Source organism: Typopeltis vanoorti, chromosome 10 (assembly GCF_054136105.1).
Source record: "Typopeltis vanoorti isolate ZY-2024b chromosome 10, IOZ_Tvanoo_1.0, whole genome shotgun sequence".
NCBI classification, from domain to species: domain Eukaryota; kingdom Metazoa; phylum Arthropoda; class Arachnida; order Uropygi; family Thelyphonidae; genus Typopeltis; species Typopeltis vanoorti.
The window spans coordinates 72,859,708-72,875,995 of record NC_143558.1 but is presented as its reverse complement, the minus strand read 5'-3'; the positions used below and the strand labels follow the sequence as shown (position 1 = coordinate 72,875,995).

Here is a 16,288-nt window from a genome sequence, read left to right as displayed (position 1 = left end):
ACATAGTCCTCTGGATGTTAAGAAGTTTTTTATATTTTGAATAAAGGCCTGATAAAGAACTGACTATTGAATATTTATTGTCTGTAGGAATTTGTTGTGAAAACAATGTTCAGCCTAGGAGTCTGATTAAGCAGATATTAAACAAAGCAACTGTGATACTGAAGACAACTCAGGCAAGAAGCCTTCTTGGTTATAATCCCATTAATGGTAGGATACTCTCCATTAGACTTAAGGCTCAGCCTACCAATGTATCAATTGTGGTAGTTTATGCACCCCACACAGATAGGCCTGAAGAAGAGAGTGAAGAATTCTATGAAAACTTACAAACTGTTTTGGACTGCCTACCAAGGAGAGACATACTGTACATCTTAGGAGACTTAAATGCAAAAGTGGGAAAGAGTATGAGAGTCGGGCCGGAATGTGGCATGTTTGGTCTGGGTGAACGTAACACCCATGGTGAAAGACTGTTGGAATTTGCCCGTGTCAACAGATTAGTTATTACCAATACCTGCTTCCAGAAACTTCCACGATGGGCCTATACTTGGACATCCAACATTGGTAGGTCAAGGCACCAGATTGATTACATCCTGGCTCTCCAGCGACAGAAGACAAGCATCTCTGATGTGCATACTTGTCCTGGAGCAGATTGTGGTACAGACCATCAGCTGATAAGAGCCAAAGTAAGACTAAGATTCCGAAAACTTCCAGGTCAGGCACATTCCACTAGATTGGATGTTAGAGTAATTCCTAGTGGATTCACAGAAGAAACATCAACTCGGCTGGATGATTTTTTGGAGACCAATGAGGAAATCTCACCAGAAATGCTTTGGGAAGGAGTCAAGATGATAATACAGGATACAGTGAAGACATATCTCAGCCCAATAAGAAAACCAAGAGACCCATGGATATCAGATTCAACATGGGAACTAATCAAAAGAAGGCAGTTGGAAAAACAAAGAGATACACGGACCGAAGAATACAAGAGATTACATAGAGAAATCAGAAGAGCCATCAGGCAGGATAAGGAAAAGTTCTATACTAATAAATGTGAAGAAATAGAGTTCCAGATGAGAAGGCATAATTATAAAAGGATGTTTTATTTAGTTCGTGACTTAAAGCACAAGTTCAAGCCTAAATGTCATCGAAGACAGGAATGGATCATTACTAACAGAAGAGTTGGAAATCAAAAACAGATGGAAAGAATACTGTGAGGAACTGTACAGCAGAGTAGATAAAGAAAATGTGGAGTCCTCCCATGAAGAAAATTTTGATTTGGAACCTCCTCCACTTAGGCATGAAGTTGAAAGAGCAGTTAAGCAGCTCAGCAGCAATAAGGCCCCGGGTGCAGATGAAATCCCAGCAGAGTTAATTAAGGCCACAGGAGATGAAGGGATAAGAGTGTTTCATAGATTGATTACAAGTATATGGGAGACAGGATCATGGTCTAGACACTGGAAGAAGTCAGTTTTCATACCACTACACAAGAAAGGTGATATGAACGCATGCAAGAATTATAGAACTATTAGTTTGATATCTCATGCAAGCAAAATTTTATTAAAGATCATGCTAAATAGGATTGAGGCCAAAGTTGAGGCAGAGATGCCCGTGGAACAAGCAGGCTTTAGGAAAGGTAGGGGCACCAGATCAGATCCTTTGCCTTAGACAGATCATAGAAAAATATGAAGAATTCAGACTCCCTCTGGTAATGTGTTTCTTAGACTACTCTAAAGCTTTTGACTGTGTTGAGCATGTGAAACTGTGGAAAGTAATGAAAAGAATGGGTTTTCCTCAACACACTATCAGGTTGATAGCCAACTTGTATAAGGAGCATGAAGCCACAGTAAGAACAGGTGTTGGATTGACTGATTGGCTTCAAGTTGGAAAAGGAGTTAGACAATGATGTTTACTTTCTCCTCACTTGTTTAGTATATATGCAGAGGACATCATGCGTGAAGCATTGGATGAGCTCAGGACAGGAATTACGATAAGAGGTAGATTGATCAGTATCTGAGGTACGCTGATGATACAGTACTCCTTTGTAATGACATGGAAGAACTAGGACTAATTCTTGACAAAGTTAACAAGATCAGTAATAACAGAGGACTTCAACTCAATTCTAGCAAGACAAAGATTATGGTTCTCAAAGGAAAAACAAACAGAGAAGCTCTTGAGAAACAAATGTATCTTAATGGAGAAAGAATTGAGGAAGTCAGCAAGTTTGAGTACCTGGGATCCATTATTAATGTGAAGAATTGCTGTTCAGAAGGTCAGAAAAAGGTTAGGAATGGCTAAAACAACAGTCAGAGACCTGTCTAAAATCTGGAAGGATGGATCTATCTCCATGGGAACAAAGTTGAGGATTTTAGATGCAGTTGTTTTTCCAACAGCGACTTATGGATGCGAGACTTGGAACCTAAAGAAGTCAGATAAGAAACGGATATCAGCTTTTGAGATGTGGTGTTACAGAAGGCTGTTGAGGATATCATACACTGAAAGGCGTATGATAAAGGATGGAAGGAGGACTTCTCAGAACAGTAATAGAAGGTAAAGTTCCTGGAAAAAGAGGCAGGGGTAGACCATCAATGAGATGGACAGATGGCGTGTGTGGAGTGACTGATCTTCAGAGAGTTGAGGCTGCCAGAAGGACAAACAACAGGACTACATGGCAAGGCCTAGTGTGGAACATCATCGAGCATCGGAGTGACCATACAGCATCTGTAGATGCCCAGTGAAACACAGACAGACAGAAATAAAGCAACAGTAGTCAGGGAGAGAGTGAAAATATTCCTTTCAAGATAAAGGATATATCTAAAATTTAGATTTAATTTAGAAGACCTTGGATCCAGTAAGTTTTTTAGTTATTAATTTAATTTTATTTATAATGTATATAGTTTTATTTAGTTTTCATTAAACATACATTTTTCATTTATTTTGTCTAGAGTCAATTAATTCCTGGATTCTAAAAATAATAGTTGTCATTGCACCAATTGGATTGAACTCGTGTATATTTACTTAATACTTGGTGTAAAAACAATCTCTTTACAGAGATATAACATAAATGCCATAGCTGACAGGATTTTTAACATACTGTTCAAGCTGACATGATTAATAACACTCACCCTGCTCTAGTACCACTCATTTCCTTTACCTGCTGTCAGAGGATCACACACATAAGCTTCTCCTATATAAAAACAGATTTCGGCATGTAAATTCCTGCTATCTTTGTGGCTTGTTTCATCAATACTCATTTTCCACTTGAATTTTATGATTACTTTCAAATCTGGGTAATTTTTCATGTATTATGTCAAATTTAAATTCCTGAGCAACATAAAATTATGGTGTGAATTTATCAGAAGGCACTCTGAGTGTTTATTATTGAGTTCATTATTTCTGTATGAATATTTCCTTTCTCATGTCATCTCTGATTAATCAACATTGCAGATTTTTTTGTTTCTGCAAAATAAAACTTCAAATTTAAGGCAGAATCTGACTTAGGTTGGGTGTTGCATATTTTGCTTGACAATGGAAGGTCATATAATTACAATATTCACAGGAAGTTTCTGAACTTAAAAGTATGGATGTCATGTCTCTCCACCTCACATCCCATCATGGGAATCATCAGGAAGCATACTCCTAATATGAGACTTCCAGACTAATGCTGTCTCTTCTCTAAGTTGAAAGAACCACTCTGTGAGAATGTTTTATTACCAGTGATAGTTTCTACTGAAGTGATCTGACTTGGCAAACACATTGGCAAAAAGACAGGGTATACAAGACTTACCCAAATGCTGGGCAGTGGTGATAACACACAATGGAAATTATAAGTGTAATCCTGTAAATGTATTTTGTTAAATAAATGTTTGGTTTAACAACAGGAATACAGCATGGAGAATTTTTGAAATTATTTTATATTAGTGCATTGTTGTCCAGTTAATGATAATTTTGAAAAGTGGTATCAAACTATTTATTAATGATGCAAAGTAGAAACAAGGAATGAATGATTTCAATCTAAAATTCCTTCATAAAGACTTGAATTTACTAGACTCTTAGTAAATGAGAATTGATGCCAGTTCAGTATTACCAAGTACAATAATACCTTACATAGCATGTTAATAAGTATCTTACAGCATTGGTAGAAAAAATAAATAATCACACATCATTTGTTTACTGCCAACTCATCAGAAATACTAGTTAATGCATACAGAAAAATTAAAGGATTAAAATAAAAAGTTTTTATTTGGAAAAACTCTTTAAACAATGTAGTTGCATAAGTTTTTTTTTCTTAATTTTTTCTATATGCATGTCTTTGTAACATCAAATAGCATTTTCAATGCTTGATGAACTTGAATGCTTCATTCAGTGTTAAGATTGGCATCCATAAGAAGCATTGTCTATTTTTCTGATAAAAGATTATTTAATGAGAATACTTTTTTAGGTACTTCTTCACGTAAACATTGTTGTTTCAACTCCATGTGAGTTTCATCATTTCGGGCACTTTGTCAGAATTTAAAGTTTCAAATCTGAGAGCGTTTCCGTTCAGTGCAATGTCTTCAGAAATAATTTTAATTTGTGATTAAAAAAGTAATGAAATCACTCCATTCCTACAATACTGTAAAACATATTGCTACACACTTCTCATATTGCTAGCAGTTACTTCAGGCCATCATTCAACAGCATTTCTGGTATTAAAATGTTTCCAAAATGTCTGTCAAAATGGTTCCATCTCATGTTGTTGCTTTTTATGGCTTGAGAAAACACTAATCTCAAATAAACCTTAAATGTAGCAATGACAGCTTGATTCATTGGATGAAATAATGATGTTTTGGGTGGCAGACAAAGGATTTTAACATTTTCATCGAAGTCAGAAAAAGCAGGATGACCTGATGCACTGGTCAGTAACAACAAGTTTAAAATTCATGTCATTATTTTTGCAATAGTGAATGAATACTTTCTCATTTGATCAACATATTACAGGAAGAACACTTTTAGCATAGCCCTTAAGCCTCTAGAATTTTCATAGTAAACAAGCAAAGGCTTTAATTTCAGGTCATCAGATGCATTTCCACCTAATAAAATGTCAGTGTTTTAAAATTCTTTATCCTGGTTGTGATTTTGCTTTTCTGCTAAATAAGTGCATGAAGGCATCTTCCAAAACAAACCAGTTTTGTTGACATTAAAAATTTGTTCATCCTTGTAGCCTTCTTTTTTCAATAACCTCTTTTAACTCATTGGGAAATTTTGCAAAAATAGCACCTTCACTTACAATTTGAACATTATAGAGCCCCATATGTTTTTAAAAGCTATAACAGCCACAACTTGCAGAAAAAGTTGCCTTTCATCTCCATTTTCTTTTATTGCCTTATATACACTTCGTGCTTTACCTTGAATTATTATTTGACTTAATGGAATTTTTTTCTGATTGTGGTCTTCAATTCATATCAGAAGACACTCCATATTTTCCATTGCAGAACTTCTGTGTTTAAAGATCACTTTTTTTTTTTCTTTCTGCCACATAAGATGCTGTGACTATTCTATTTTTTTTTAAAATTTAATCTTTATTCTTAATTAGTACTTATACTGACTTGTTTATTCCTTTGTCACGTGTTTAGCATACGATGCTTTATAATTTCAGTTTTTCTAGCGTTAACTATTTATGTTTGTTAGGTTCATAACCTTCATTGTATTCCCTCTTTCCACTCATGACTGCATATAAAAGGGTACTCATATGTAATAAAAAAAAATGCAAAAAATTTGTCGAGCAACCATAAATTTGTCACACAAAAGCTGAAATTATACTAAAGTATACATTGATATAGCTCTTAATGGAGATGTTGAATCACTATACTATTTTAGTAGTCGAAATGTCAGTAATGCAGTACAGTACAGTACCTTACTATTGTGAAAAGTATTTTTAAGTTGTTTAAAATTATAAACCATGTTAAAGTGAAACCTGCACTGTTCAAAACTGCACTATGCAAGGTATTTCTGTATAAGATTATATCCTTTAAACTGAAAAAGATGGCAAGCAGCATACGCTATTTATGGGACTATACCACACTAAGTTGAAAGCAAAGTTTGGAAGGCAGGTTATAAATAAGTGTGAGGTAACAGCAATTACTAATAACTAAAATACTGGTGAGCAAGAATAAGGAAAATGTTACTTCTGTAGCAAGTCTTTTCTGATTGAGAAAGCAAATTATAGTTGACAAGAAATTATATCCTTATTCAAGCATGAGTAAACAAAAGTTTGTGCATGAAGCATTTTCATGAGTAGGCTATACGTATACTGAGGTATTTGACATAGAATTCAAATTTTTTTGTAATTTAGAGATCATAATTATTTATTTCTGATATAAACATCTGCTATATTTAACAGTTAAGTCATAAATAATTGCAGGATAATCCAGGTGAAGATTCTGCTGTTCTTTTAGTAACATTTCAAACTCCAGAAGGTAGCAGGATCACACCACAGTTGTTCTTATCTCCAAGAGTAGAACAGTAAGTTTGCATCTTGCAGATTTTTAATACATTGCTAATTAATGAACAGTTATGTAATATAAACTGGATATAAAATATAAAAAGGAGGATAACCATATATATATATATATATATATATATATATATATATTTCTGAGCTTCTACTTGGTTGTTATGGTACATTTAAAAATAGATATTTAATAACTTTAAACTGAGATAAAATATTAAGTTTTAATGAGAATGATACAACTAGTTTCAGCCTTTTACAGCCTTCATCAGGTATCCACTAAAGGTAGAACACAATAATAAAAATTGAAGTTACAAAAAATTGAGAATGAATAATGAAGATTTATTTGAGAAACACTTGAGGTATTCTGCAAGATTTTTAGAAAGCTTATAAGTAGGACCATCAATTCCTTCCACAATTGGGCAAAGAGGGGAGTTTTCCAAACAATCTGTTAAAGACTACAAGTGAACTTCCTCACAATATTTGCCTTTCTTTATGCTCTCTATACCACGCATTTATGGAGTTAAGAAGATTCACAAGAAAAACTCCCCTCTTCGCCCAATTGTGGAAGGAATTGATGGTCCTACTTATGAGATTTCTAAACATCTTGCAGAATACCTCAAGTGTTTCTCAAATAAATCTTCATTGTTCATCAAAAACACCACAGATTTCGTTTCTTGTATCAAAAATATTTCAATTAGTGAAAACGATATCATAGCAAGTTTTGACATTATCTCATTATTTACTAATATCCCTACTGAGGAGGTATTAACACTACTAAAGGACAAATTGTCTAAAGAGATATTTGCTTTATTAAAGCATTGTATTCAATCTGGCTACTTCAGATATAGGGACTCCATTTACAAACAGAATCAAGGCCTAGCAATGGGCAACCCTTTATCCCCAGTTCTAGCTAACATTTTTCTTGAAGATTTTGAAACAAAAGGCATACGTCCCTCACACTTAAGCCAAAACTTTGGAGGCGTTATGTTGATGACATTTTTATTATATGGAGTCACGGACACACATCTCTCATGGATTTTCTTCATCATCTTAACAACCAGCATTCTAATATAAAATTCACTGCTGAACTAGAACAAAATAACTGCCTTCGTTCCTGGATATAATTCTTACACGACTCTGATAAATTTAAAATCTCTATATACAGAAAACCAACTCATACTAATAGATATCTGCACTGTCAATCTCATCACTTTCCACCACAAAAGCTCGGAACTATTTCTACCTTAGGACACAGAGCATGCTCTTTTTTAAATGAACCAGATGAGCTCCAAAAAAAATTAATCACCTTTCTCTTATCTTTAAACAAAATGGATATTCTAAAAAACGATTAAGAAATTTCTTCTGGATCCTCCTAGGCAGTGTACTATGGAAACTACTAATTTTAAAGGTAGCATCTCCATCCCTTACATTAGTTCAGTCTCCAATAAATTGGCTAAAGTTCTTAAAAAATACAACATCAGGACATTTTTCACTACACTTCCTAAAATCTGTTCTCTTATAAGTCATCCAAAGCCTATTCATCACAATCTAAAATATCCAGGTGTATACAAATTATGGTGCGATTGTAATGTTCCTTATTTTGGACTGACTAACAAATCTATTGAACTATGTATAGAAGAGCATAAGAGAGACATCTCCTATAAAAGATCACATGCATCTGCGCTAACAATCTTCTCAAACAATCCTCATGATGATCTACAAAGTCACTCAATTTGCTGGGATAAATCCGAAAACATTTTTTGCTGCACTGATGAGTGATGAGTTTGAAAGGAAAATCGTGGAATCCAGGGAAATCCTCCTTAATCCTGAACATTTGAACAGCAATTTAAGTTACAACATCCCTGATAGCCATGCTACAGTTGTTTGATACTGGCGTTCACGAGAACTTGCAAGCACGCACGTAGTAAACAGGTGGATAGAACAACTTAAAAAATACAACGTTTTTATGTCAATTATGTATTGCATTTTTACCTGTAATTCTCAGTTTTTTGTAACTTCAATTTTTATTATTGTGTTCTACCTTTGGTGGATACCTGATGAAGGCTGAAACTAGTTGTATCATTCTCATTAAAACATAATATATTATCTCGGTTTAAAGTCATTAAATATCTATTTTTAAATATATATATATATATATATATATTTTATTTATTTTTTTTTTTTTTAATAGCCAGGTAGCAAAATGACATTTGCCTTTCAAACTTAAAGTTTGAAATGTTATCAGGAATTGGTGAGTATATAATCTTTGACATAAGTTGCCTTGGCATTGTACTTAAAAGGTGATGAATGTTGCCCATGAGTGGATGTATTCATTTTTATTGGCACGTCTGATTGCAGTTTTCTTGTTACAGGCATTTATTTTGAACTTATGTCCCATAACCTCATTTAATTTTTCTCTATTACATGACATAAGTCACAGAAAAATATAGCAATTCAAGAAAACAGAACGTACTTGAAGGGAAAAAAAGAATACCTTTTGAAAAAAGGAAGAGTACTAAGTTTATCTCCAAAATAAGATTATTTTAAGCTCTGAATGCTTTTCTTGGTTTTGGTAGCATTTGCGGTATTTTGTATTATGGTGGTATGATTTGTTAGAATCAACTTGAATCTCACTTTTTCAGGGTTTTTTGGTGGAACTTTAATTTACTTTGTTTTGTAATAGTAATTATCAGCCTACGTATTATAAGAATATGTGGGGGGGGACCCTCCAACCATGGTTATCTTGTTTATAACTCAGCTTTTGTAAGTTCCAGAGGATTCAAAAGGACAAAATAGTTCCATTGCATAATGTAGGTTTCAAGACTTCAGTAACAAATTACAGTCTGATCATTATCTGAAGAGTGGTGATGGTGGTGGGGCTAAAAGTATTGGAAGTTGGTCAAATGCAAAAGTTGGGATACATGCAGAAATACTTTGGTTCATTGGTTTTTCATAATAATGCTTTATGGTGTAAACAACACCAAGAGAGGAAAAAATACATTTGTCATATTCACTAATTTTTGCTGTTTATCTATCCAGCGTGATCATCAGAGTATAATTATAGCTGTTACAGACACATATCACGAAACTAAGTAAATTACAAATTAAGTAATTTGTAAGGACATTAGTTAGTTAAAGCTAAATAAATGTTTCCGAAAATTACTTAGTTTAGTGCTGTGTGCCTGTCACAGTTATAATTTTTCTCTGATGATGCTGGCTAGAAAACCAGCAAAATATTAGTGAGTTTAATAAATATATGTTTTTCCTCTCTTGGTGTTGTTTATACTGTAAGGTACTGTTATGCAAAATTTGGGAATGAGTGGGTAAGAATATTGTTATTAACAGAATCAAATACCTCTCCCAATAAAAGGATGGAAGAAAGTGAAGATGATTAGTTTACATGATGATTTAGAGAAAACTGGCAATATTAGTATTTATTTAGGAATGCTATAGTATTTGAATTAAGGATTTCAGATCCAGAAGTTTTGTTGGCAGCCATCTATGATCAAATATAACTTGACATGAATGAGATGTTTTAAAATGAAAAAAAAAAAAAAAAAAAACATTTTAAATGCATTTAAAATGTTGCTGAAAATTCACTTGCCACTTGTCTGTGATAACTCACCTGTGGCAAGTGGATTTTTATTTTTGGAGGATATATTGCACATATATCTGTGCAGTTAGATGAGATCGCAACTTATATGTTATGGGAAAGTACAAGAGAATTTAATTCTGAGCTAGGGTAGAGTGTGTCAAAGGAATGAAAGAGAACAATATGATTGCAGTTACACAAAGGTATCTCCAAGACTGATGTTTCAAACTATAGACCAGCTAATATCTCAGAAGTGTTTAACCTTTCCATGCAAGTCATGAAGATTGTGAGTATCAGCTGAACTCTTAGGTTGATACCACTAGCATTATACATTAATGTCTCTGAAGCCTAGAATTGATATGTGCCACATTTTTGCTGCTTCATTCAATTAGCATGTCTTTCTTCAAATCCAAAATTTTCACTGCTATCAAACTCCATATCACTGTAATCTGGTACATACTGTCATCTAAACCCTAATTCACTTAACATATTTTATAATATTTTACACAACTATATAAGTTTACAAAATAAAACTCTGCAATCACTAGTCATCTTACAGTCAGCCCAGTAACAATTGACACACTCTCAGTTTTTCAGTAATATGTAAAAGTTTCTGAATGTTTGATAAAAATAATTATGTAATCACCTTGAAAAGCATTGCAGGGATGTCAAGAATGCTCTGACAAGTATTTTGCAATGAAAAAAAATGCCTTGATATTCTCAGCAATGATGGCAACGTTGAAATCAATGGTGGCATCATTGCTGGGAATATCAAAATTTTCAGTGATGCCAACATTGGAGTTCATTGAAAGGTACAGAAAGCATTTTAAGGATAGAATTCAGGTTGGGTGGATGGCAATATGATACTCTATACTCAGAATAGTTTTGAAGAGAATGGTCTTGTCTTAGTAATTTGCTTACTTTCTCTGATAAAGTGACAGTTAAGTTAGAGCAAGTGGAGATGGACATGAAATTGGTGACATTCATAAGAAACTTGCTGATGTACAGATATCAGAGTAACACCTGGTGGAATGGAATCATATAGTTAGCAGGCAATGTGTACCACATGGCTCTGTACTTCAGCCACTGCTGCTGCTGTTCAGTTTGTAAATAAAATGATGATATTGTGAATATCATGTGAGGGAGAATATTGAGTTGTTTGCCCATGATGCTAAAAAATGAAGAAAACAGTAATCAATAAAGGTAATGTAGAGATCCTGCAGAAAGATCTAAATACACTGGTACTTTGTGCAGATGTTAATGGCTGACCATTCAATGAGTCAGTGTCAAGTTATGCACTTCATGATGAAAAAACTACAGACTGCATATAGTATGTATGATCACCCTGTACTGTACAAGATTAGTGATGGTCAGAGTGTTTAAGTTCAGAAGACATACTGCTAGATGGGTAGCATATCTCAAAGGATTACATCAATGCTAAGAAAGACACTAAAGTAATTGGACACAGATTTAGTAGCTTGGCTTTTTTTGAGAATGTAAAAGCAGTGAAGAGTATTCAGATGTGAGTGATGAAAATGGTGACTGTTTGTGGTGGTTCTCTATGAGGATGAACTGAAGGTTTGTGGCTTACTAAGTTTAGCAAATAGGCAGAAAAGAGGGAATATGAAAGAAGCATACAGGTTACTAAAGAGGTTTTTTATAGAGTAAATGCTAAAGAAATTTTTCAATATATGACAGGACAGGAGAGAATAAGTGGTGTTAGTAGTGTAGTTAACAGTGGTGTAAGGAATAGAATGTATAGAGAGTTGTAAATAAGTGGAATGTTACTAGAGGAGTACTTTGTCAGTGAATGACTTTAAGGAGAAATATAATAGGCATTTTATAAGTAATGGTTCAAGCGGGGCAATTTGGGATTTAGCCGACCAAATTGTATTCTTATTGGTTAAACCAAAATAAAAATGATGGTACAACATGACAAAATTTCATGCCGGCTTGGGCATCGTCCAGTTAAAAAAGGCCCCCATTGTTTTTGCCAGGGAACCAGGGCGAACAGCGAAAAGTCACCTACTGGAACAAATTTGAAAACACACCCCAACTCGACATCACCAGAGTTAAAGATTGGTACTATCAACATAAGAAGCCTGAATGGCAAAGAAATGGAGCTACCTGAGGAATTAAATAAGTACCAGATCGACATAATAGGGGTGATTGAAACAAAAAAGACAAAAACTAGTGAGATCTTTTTGAGCAATAAATACAAAATGTTATATTTAGGCAATGACAATCAAGGAAAAGAAGGAGTAGCCATAGTATTCAACACAAAATAGGAGGCTAATCTTCTTGAATGGCAGGCAGTCTCAAGTAGAGTAATGTGGGCGAATATGAGAATGGGGAACTGAACAATGAGACTTATTTGTGCCTATGGTCCCACAGAAGGTTCTACTAAGGTAGAAGTGGAGGAATTTTTTTAGGCTCTAGAGAAAGCTACTGACACAATGAAAAAGGAAAAGTTGGTCCTTATTGGGGATCTAAATACCAGAGTAGGAAATGACTGTCAGACATACAAAAATATTTTGGGAAAATTTGGAGAAAAGAGCAAAGCTAATAATAATGGCAAATATCTGTTGGATTTCTGCTCAGGACATGGACTGGTTATTACTAACACTATGTTCCAACATAAAAATGTGCACAAATTTACATGGAGAGAAGAGGCAAGGAATAAGAAAAGTCTCATTGACTATGTTATTGTTGATAGTGATGTTTTCTCCCTGGTGCAGGACACAAGATACAGAGGATTTGAAATTGGAAGTGATCACTATTTAGTCTTGAGCAGGATAAAATTGAATTTCATATTGAAAAGAATAACATGTAAGAAAGTTTTAAAGTGAATAAAAGCTGAGCAGCTCTCAGATGTGAACTGTAGACTGAAATACACAAAGATTATTGAAGAAAAAATGAAAGAGTTTGAGAACTGGAACCAAACCTTGGAGATTCAGTGGCAAGCCTTGAAGAAAACCCTGATTGATTCAGCTAGAGAGACATGTGGTGAAGTTGTCTGCAAGGATAGAAAAATTTGAACTCCATGGTAGACACAGGAAGTTAAAGAGGCAGTGAAGGAAAAGAAGAAAGCATATCAAAAGTTCCTGGCAAACAAGTTGGCTTGTGCTCTTAGAGAATACAGAGACAAATGTAAGAAAGCTAAACACTTTGTAAAACTAGCTAAAAAAATGTCATGGGAGGATTTTGGCAGGAACATAGAAAATAAATATCAAGAAGGTAGCAAAATATTCTGGAGGTTGTTGAAGAAACTTAGGAATGGAGGAAAGAGTGCTGTAAAAGGAGCTAGAGATGATAAAGGTGACATGAAAATGGGATAAAAAAAGATATCCTTGAAGTATGGAGTAATTACTTTGAAAAACTGCTAAATGAAACAAGCAGTGATGACAGCACAGTGGTAAAAAACACTGACCAGGCATGCAGTCAGGAATACATATCCATACTTGAAGTAGAAAAAGCCATCAAAGGCTTGAAATGTGGAAAGGCAGCAGGAGTAGATGATATTCGACCAGAAATGCGGAAGTATGGTGGTATAAGAGTCTTACAGTGGCTGCACTGCATAGTTCAGAATGCCTGGACAGAGGGACGAATTCCCGATTATTGGAGTAGAGCTCTCATAGTACCCATATATAAAAAGGGAAATAAAACTGAATGTGAGAATTATAGAAGTATTTGTTGGAGTCTTGACAAGTAACAGACTGATTTGGAGAAAAATTGTAGATAGGAAGTTAGTAATGATGTAAATTTTTTATGTAGTACTGTCATATCCTGTACACCCCTTGAGGGTACATAGCAGGAATTTTATGATGATGCTGTATTTAAGTTTTGTCGGTTTAGAAAAGATATATGACAAGGTGCCAAGAGAGAAGCTATTTAGTACGCTACAGTTATATGGTGTCAATGGGGCATTATATCAAGTAATACTTAGTCTTTATTTGAGTTGTAAGTCAGCAGTTAGAATTGAAGGAAGTACAGGAAGATGGTTTAAATCTGGTGTGAGACATGGACGTACATTATCCCCTCTGTTATTCATTATCTATATGAATCATATTATGAAGGAAAGTGGTATTAAACATGATATCAAAATTGGAGATGTTAATGTCAGCTCTTTGCTTTATGCAGACGATGTTATACTTCTAAATAAATCTGCTACAAATCTGCAAGATTCACTGACTAAATTTAATAACTTGTAATAGATATGGTATGAAGGTCAGCAATAAAAAGACAAAGACAATGAAAATAGGCAGAATCATTGAAAATGTCAGCTGGGAATGGAGAACCTGTGGAACAAATAAAACATTTCAGCTACTTAGGCACGATTTTTAGTGAAGATGGTAAATTAAATATAGAAATAGACAACAGAATGAACAAAGCTGGTATGGTAGGAAGTCAATTGATTAAATTCATATGGAATAACAGAGAAATTAGTCAGAACACTAAATTAGCTGTATAGCTCTCAGATCCATAAGTTCAAACCAGTTTTAACTTATGGATCTGAGAGCTGGGTCAGAAGTAAAATACTTGACCAAAGACTAGAGACTGCAGATATGAGAGTCCTGAGAAAGATTAGAGGTGTGAACAGATGGCATCAATGGCAATATCATATTTAAAACGAGGATATTACGAAAGCACTTGTCATTGTCAGCATCCAGGAATGTGTTAGCGAGCTAATCTCAGGTGGTATGGTCACTTAAACAGAATGGGCAAGGAAAGATTAGCAAAACAAGTGTTCTCTGCCAGGTTGGCAGGAAAGCAACCCAGAGGAAGACCTAGATATAGGTGGATTGATATGATACAAAGTGCCTTAGACGATAGAAATATAAGATCTGATAATGTTGGAGTCTTGACAAGTAACAGACTGATTTGGAGGAAAATTGTAGATAGGAAGTTAGTAATGATGTAAATTTTTCGTGTAGTACTATCATATCCTGTACACCCCTTGAGGATACATGGCAGGAATTTGATGATGGTTCAAGTGGGCCTTCTGTGAGGAGTATTTTGGACTGCATGGAGATGTCTGTAATAATAAGTTGCTCTAGTCTCAGTATTTAGTATGTTCATTTTTACTGTGTACATCACAACTGTTATCTGGCCTAGTAAATGTATGGTCCCAGCCATAGATTTATGATTGAAAAAGTGTTAAGTGTTCAAAGTAATATTTTGAATACCTAAAAAAAAAAATATATATATATATATATATATATATATATATATATTTGGTATTTGAATGTAGATGCATCATTACTGGGCAGGTCTCTGATGTTCACATTATCTTTTTACTAGGGTCTTCCAGATCTCGGATAAGATTAAACCTTGGTTCCTATTAAGATTTTCTACAGAACTGGCGACTGTTGTGGCTTCTTTAAAAATACGAGAGCGGTAATCCTCTTCTATGTAAGGAATACGGCTTTTATTCCACTCAATGATATGGTTGGTTCTTGAGAAATGGGAAGAAAAGCCCGATATATCCGAGATTTGGAAGACCCTAATTAGATCTCTAAATGCACAAGAAATGAACTTTAGTACAAACTATAAAACGTTTCTAAACAACAACAAGTGAAATCATGTATGCACCACACGTGTATTGCACACATTCAGTGTTGTTTTGTAATTTATAATTAGAATTCTGTTAATGTCTAGTCTGTAACATGTTTTGTTAGCTTTAGTGCCTATCATCAGTTCTGTACCCTGAAGATGCCAACAGCTTAAGTTGGTGAAACTAGTTGGTATTAAAATAGTTATTCTCAGATACTTGATCAATATTTTCCAAATAGTCAATTTACATATACAAAACAAAGTTTTAAAAAGAATCAGTCTAGCAGTTTTCAGAGGCAAATTGTTAGTTTGAAAACAAGAACCAAACCTTGAGGTATACAAGTGACAAACTTTGAAGAAAACGTCGAGTTAGCCAGGAAGGCATATGGTGGGGTTATTTGCTAGACTATAAAAACCTGGATGTCATGGTTGACTCAAAGTTTAAGGCAGTCATGAAAAAGAAGAAATCATGTTGAAAATTCCTAACAAATAATTCAGTAGGTGCCCTCAGAGTATGTAGAGAAAATTGTAAAAAAGTTAAGCTATGTATAAAAGTAGCAAAACTAAAGTTATATGAAGATTAAATAGAGATATAGAAAATAAATAGAAAAAAACTGCATCCAAAGGTGAGTGAGGGCAAGGAGATCTGCTGTGGA

At 34.3% G+C, this 16,288-nt stretch overlaps 1 protein-coding gene across 1 annotated transcript in view; it reads left to right on the top strand.

Moving 5' to 3' along the window:
- Window positions 1-16,288, top strand: part of LOC150102507 (BRISC and BRCA1-A complex member 2-like) — a 119,863-nt gene that overhangs the window by 44,668 nt on the left and 58,907 nt on the right. The window contains exon 6 of the mRNA XM_090399360.1: window positions 6,398-6,498. Coding sequence (XP_090255486.1) covers window positions 6,398-6,498 — 101 coding nt within the window. The remainder of the gene's footprint in view (window positions 1-6,397; window positions 6,499-16,288) is intronic.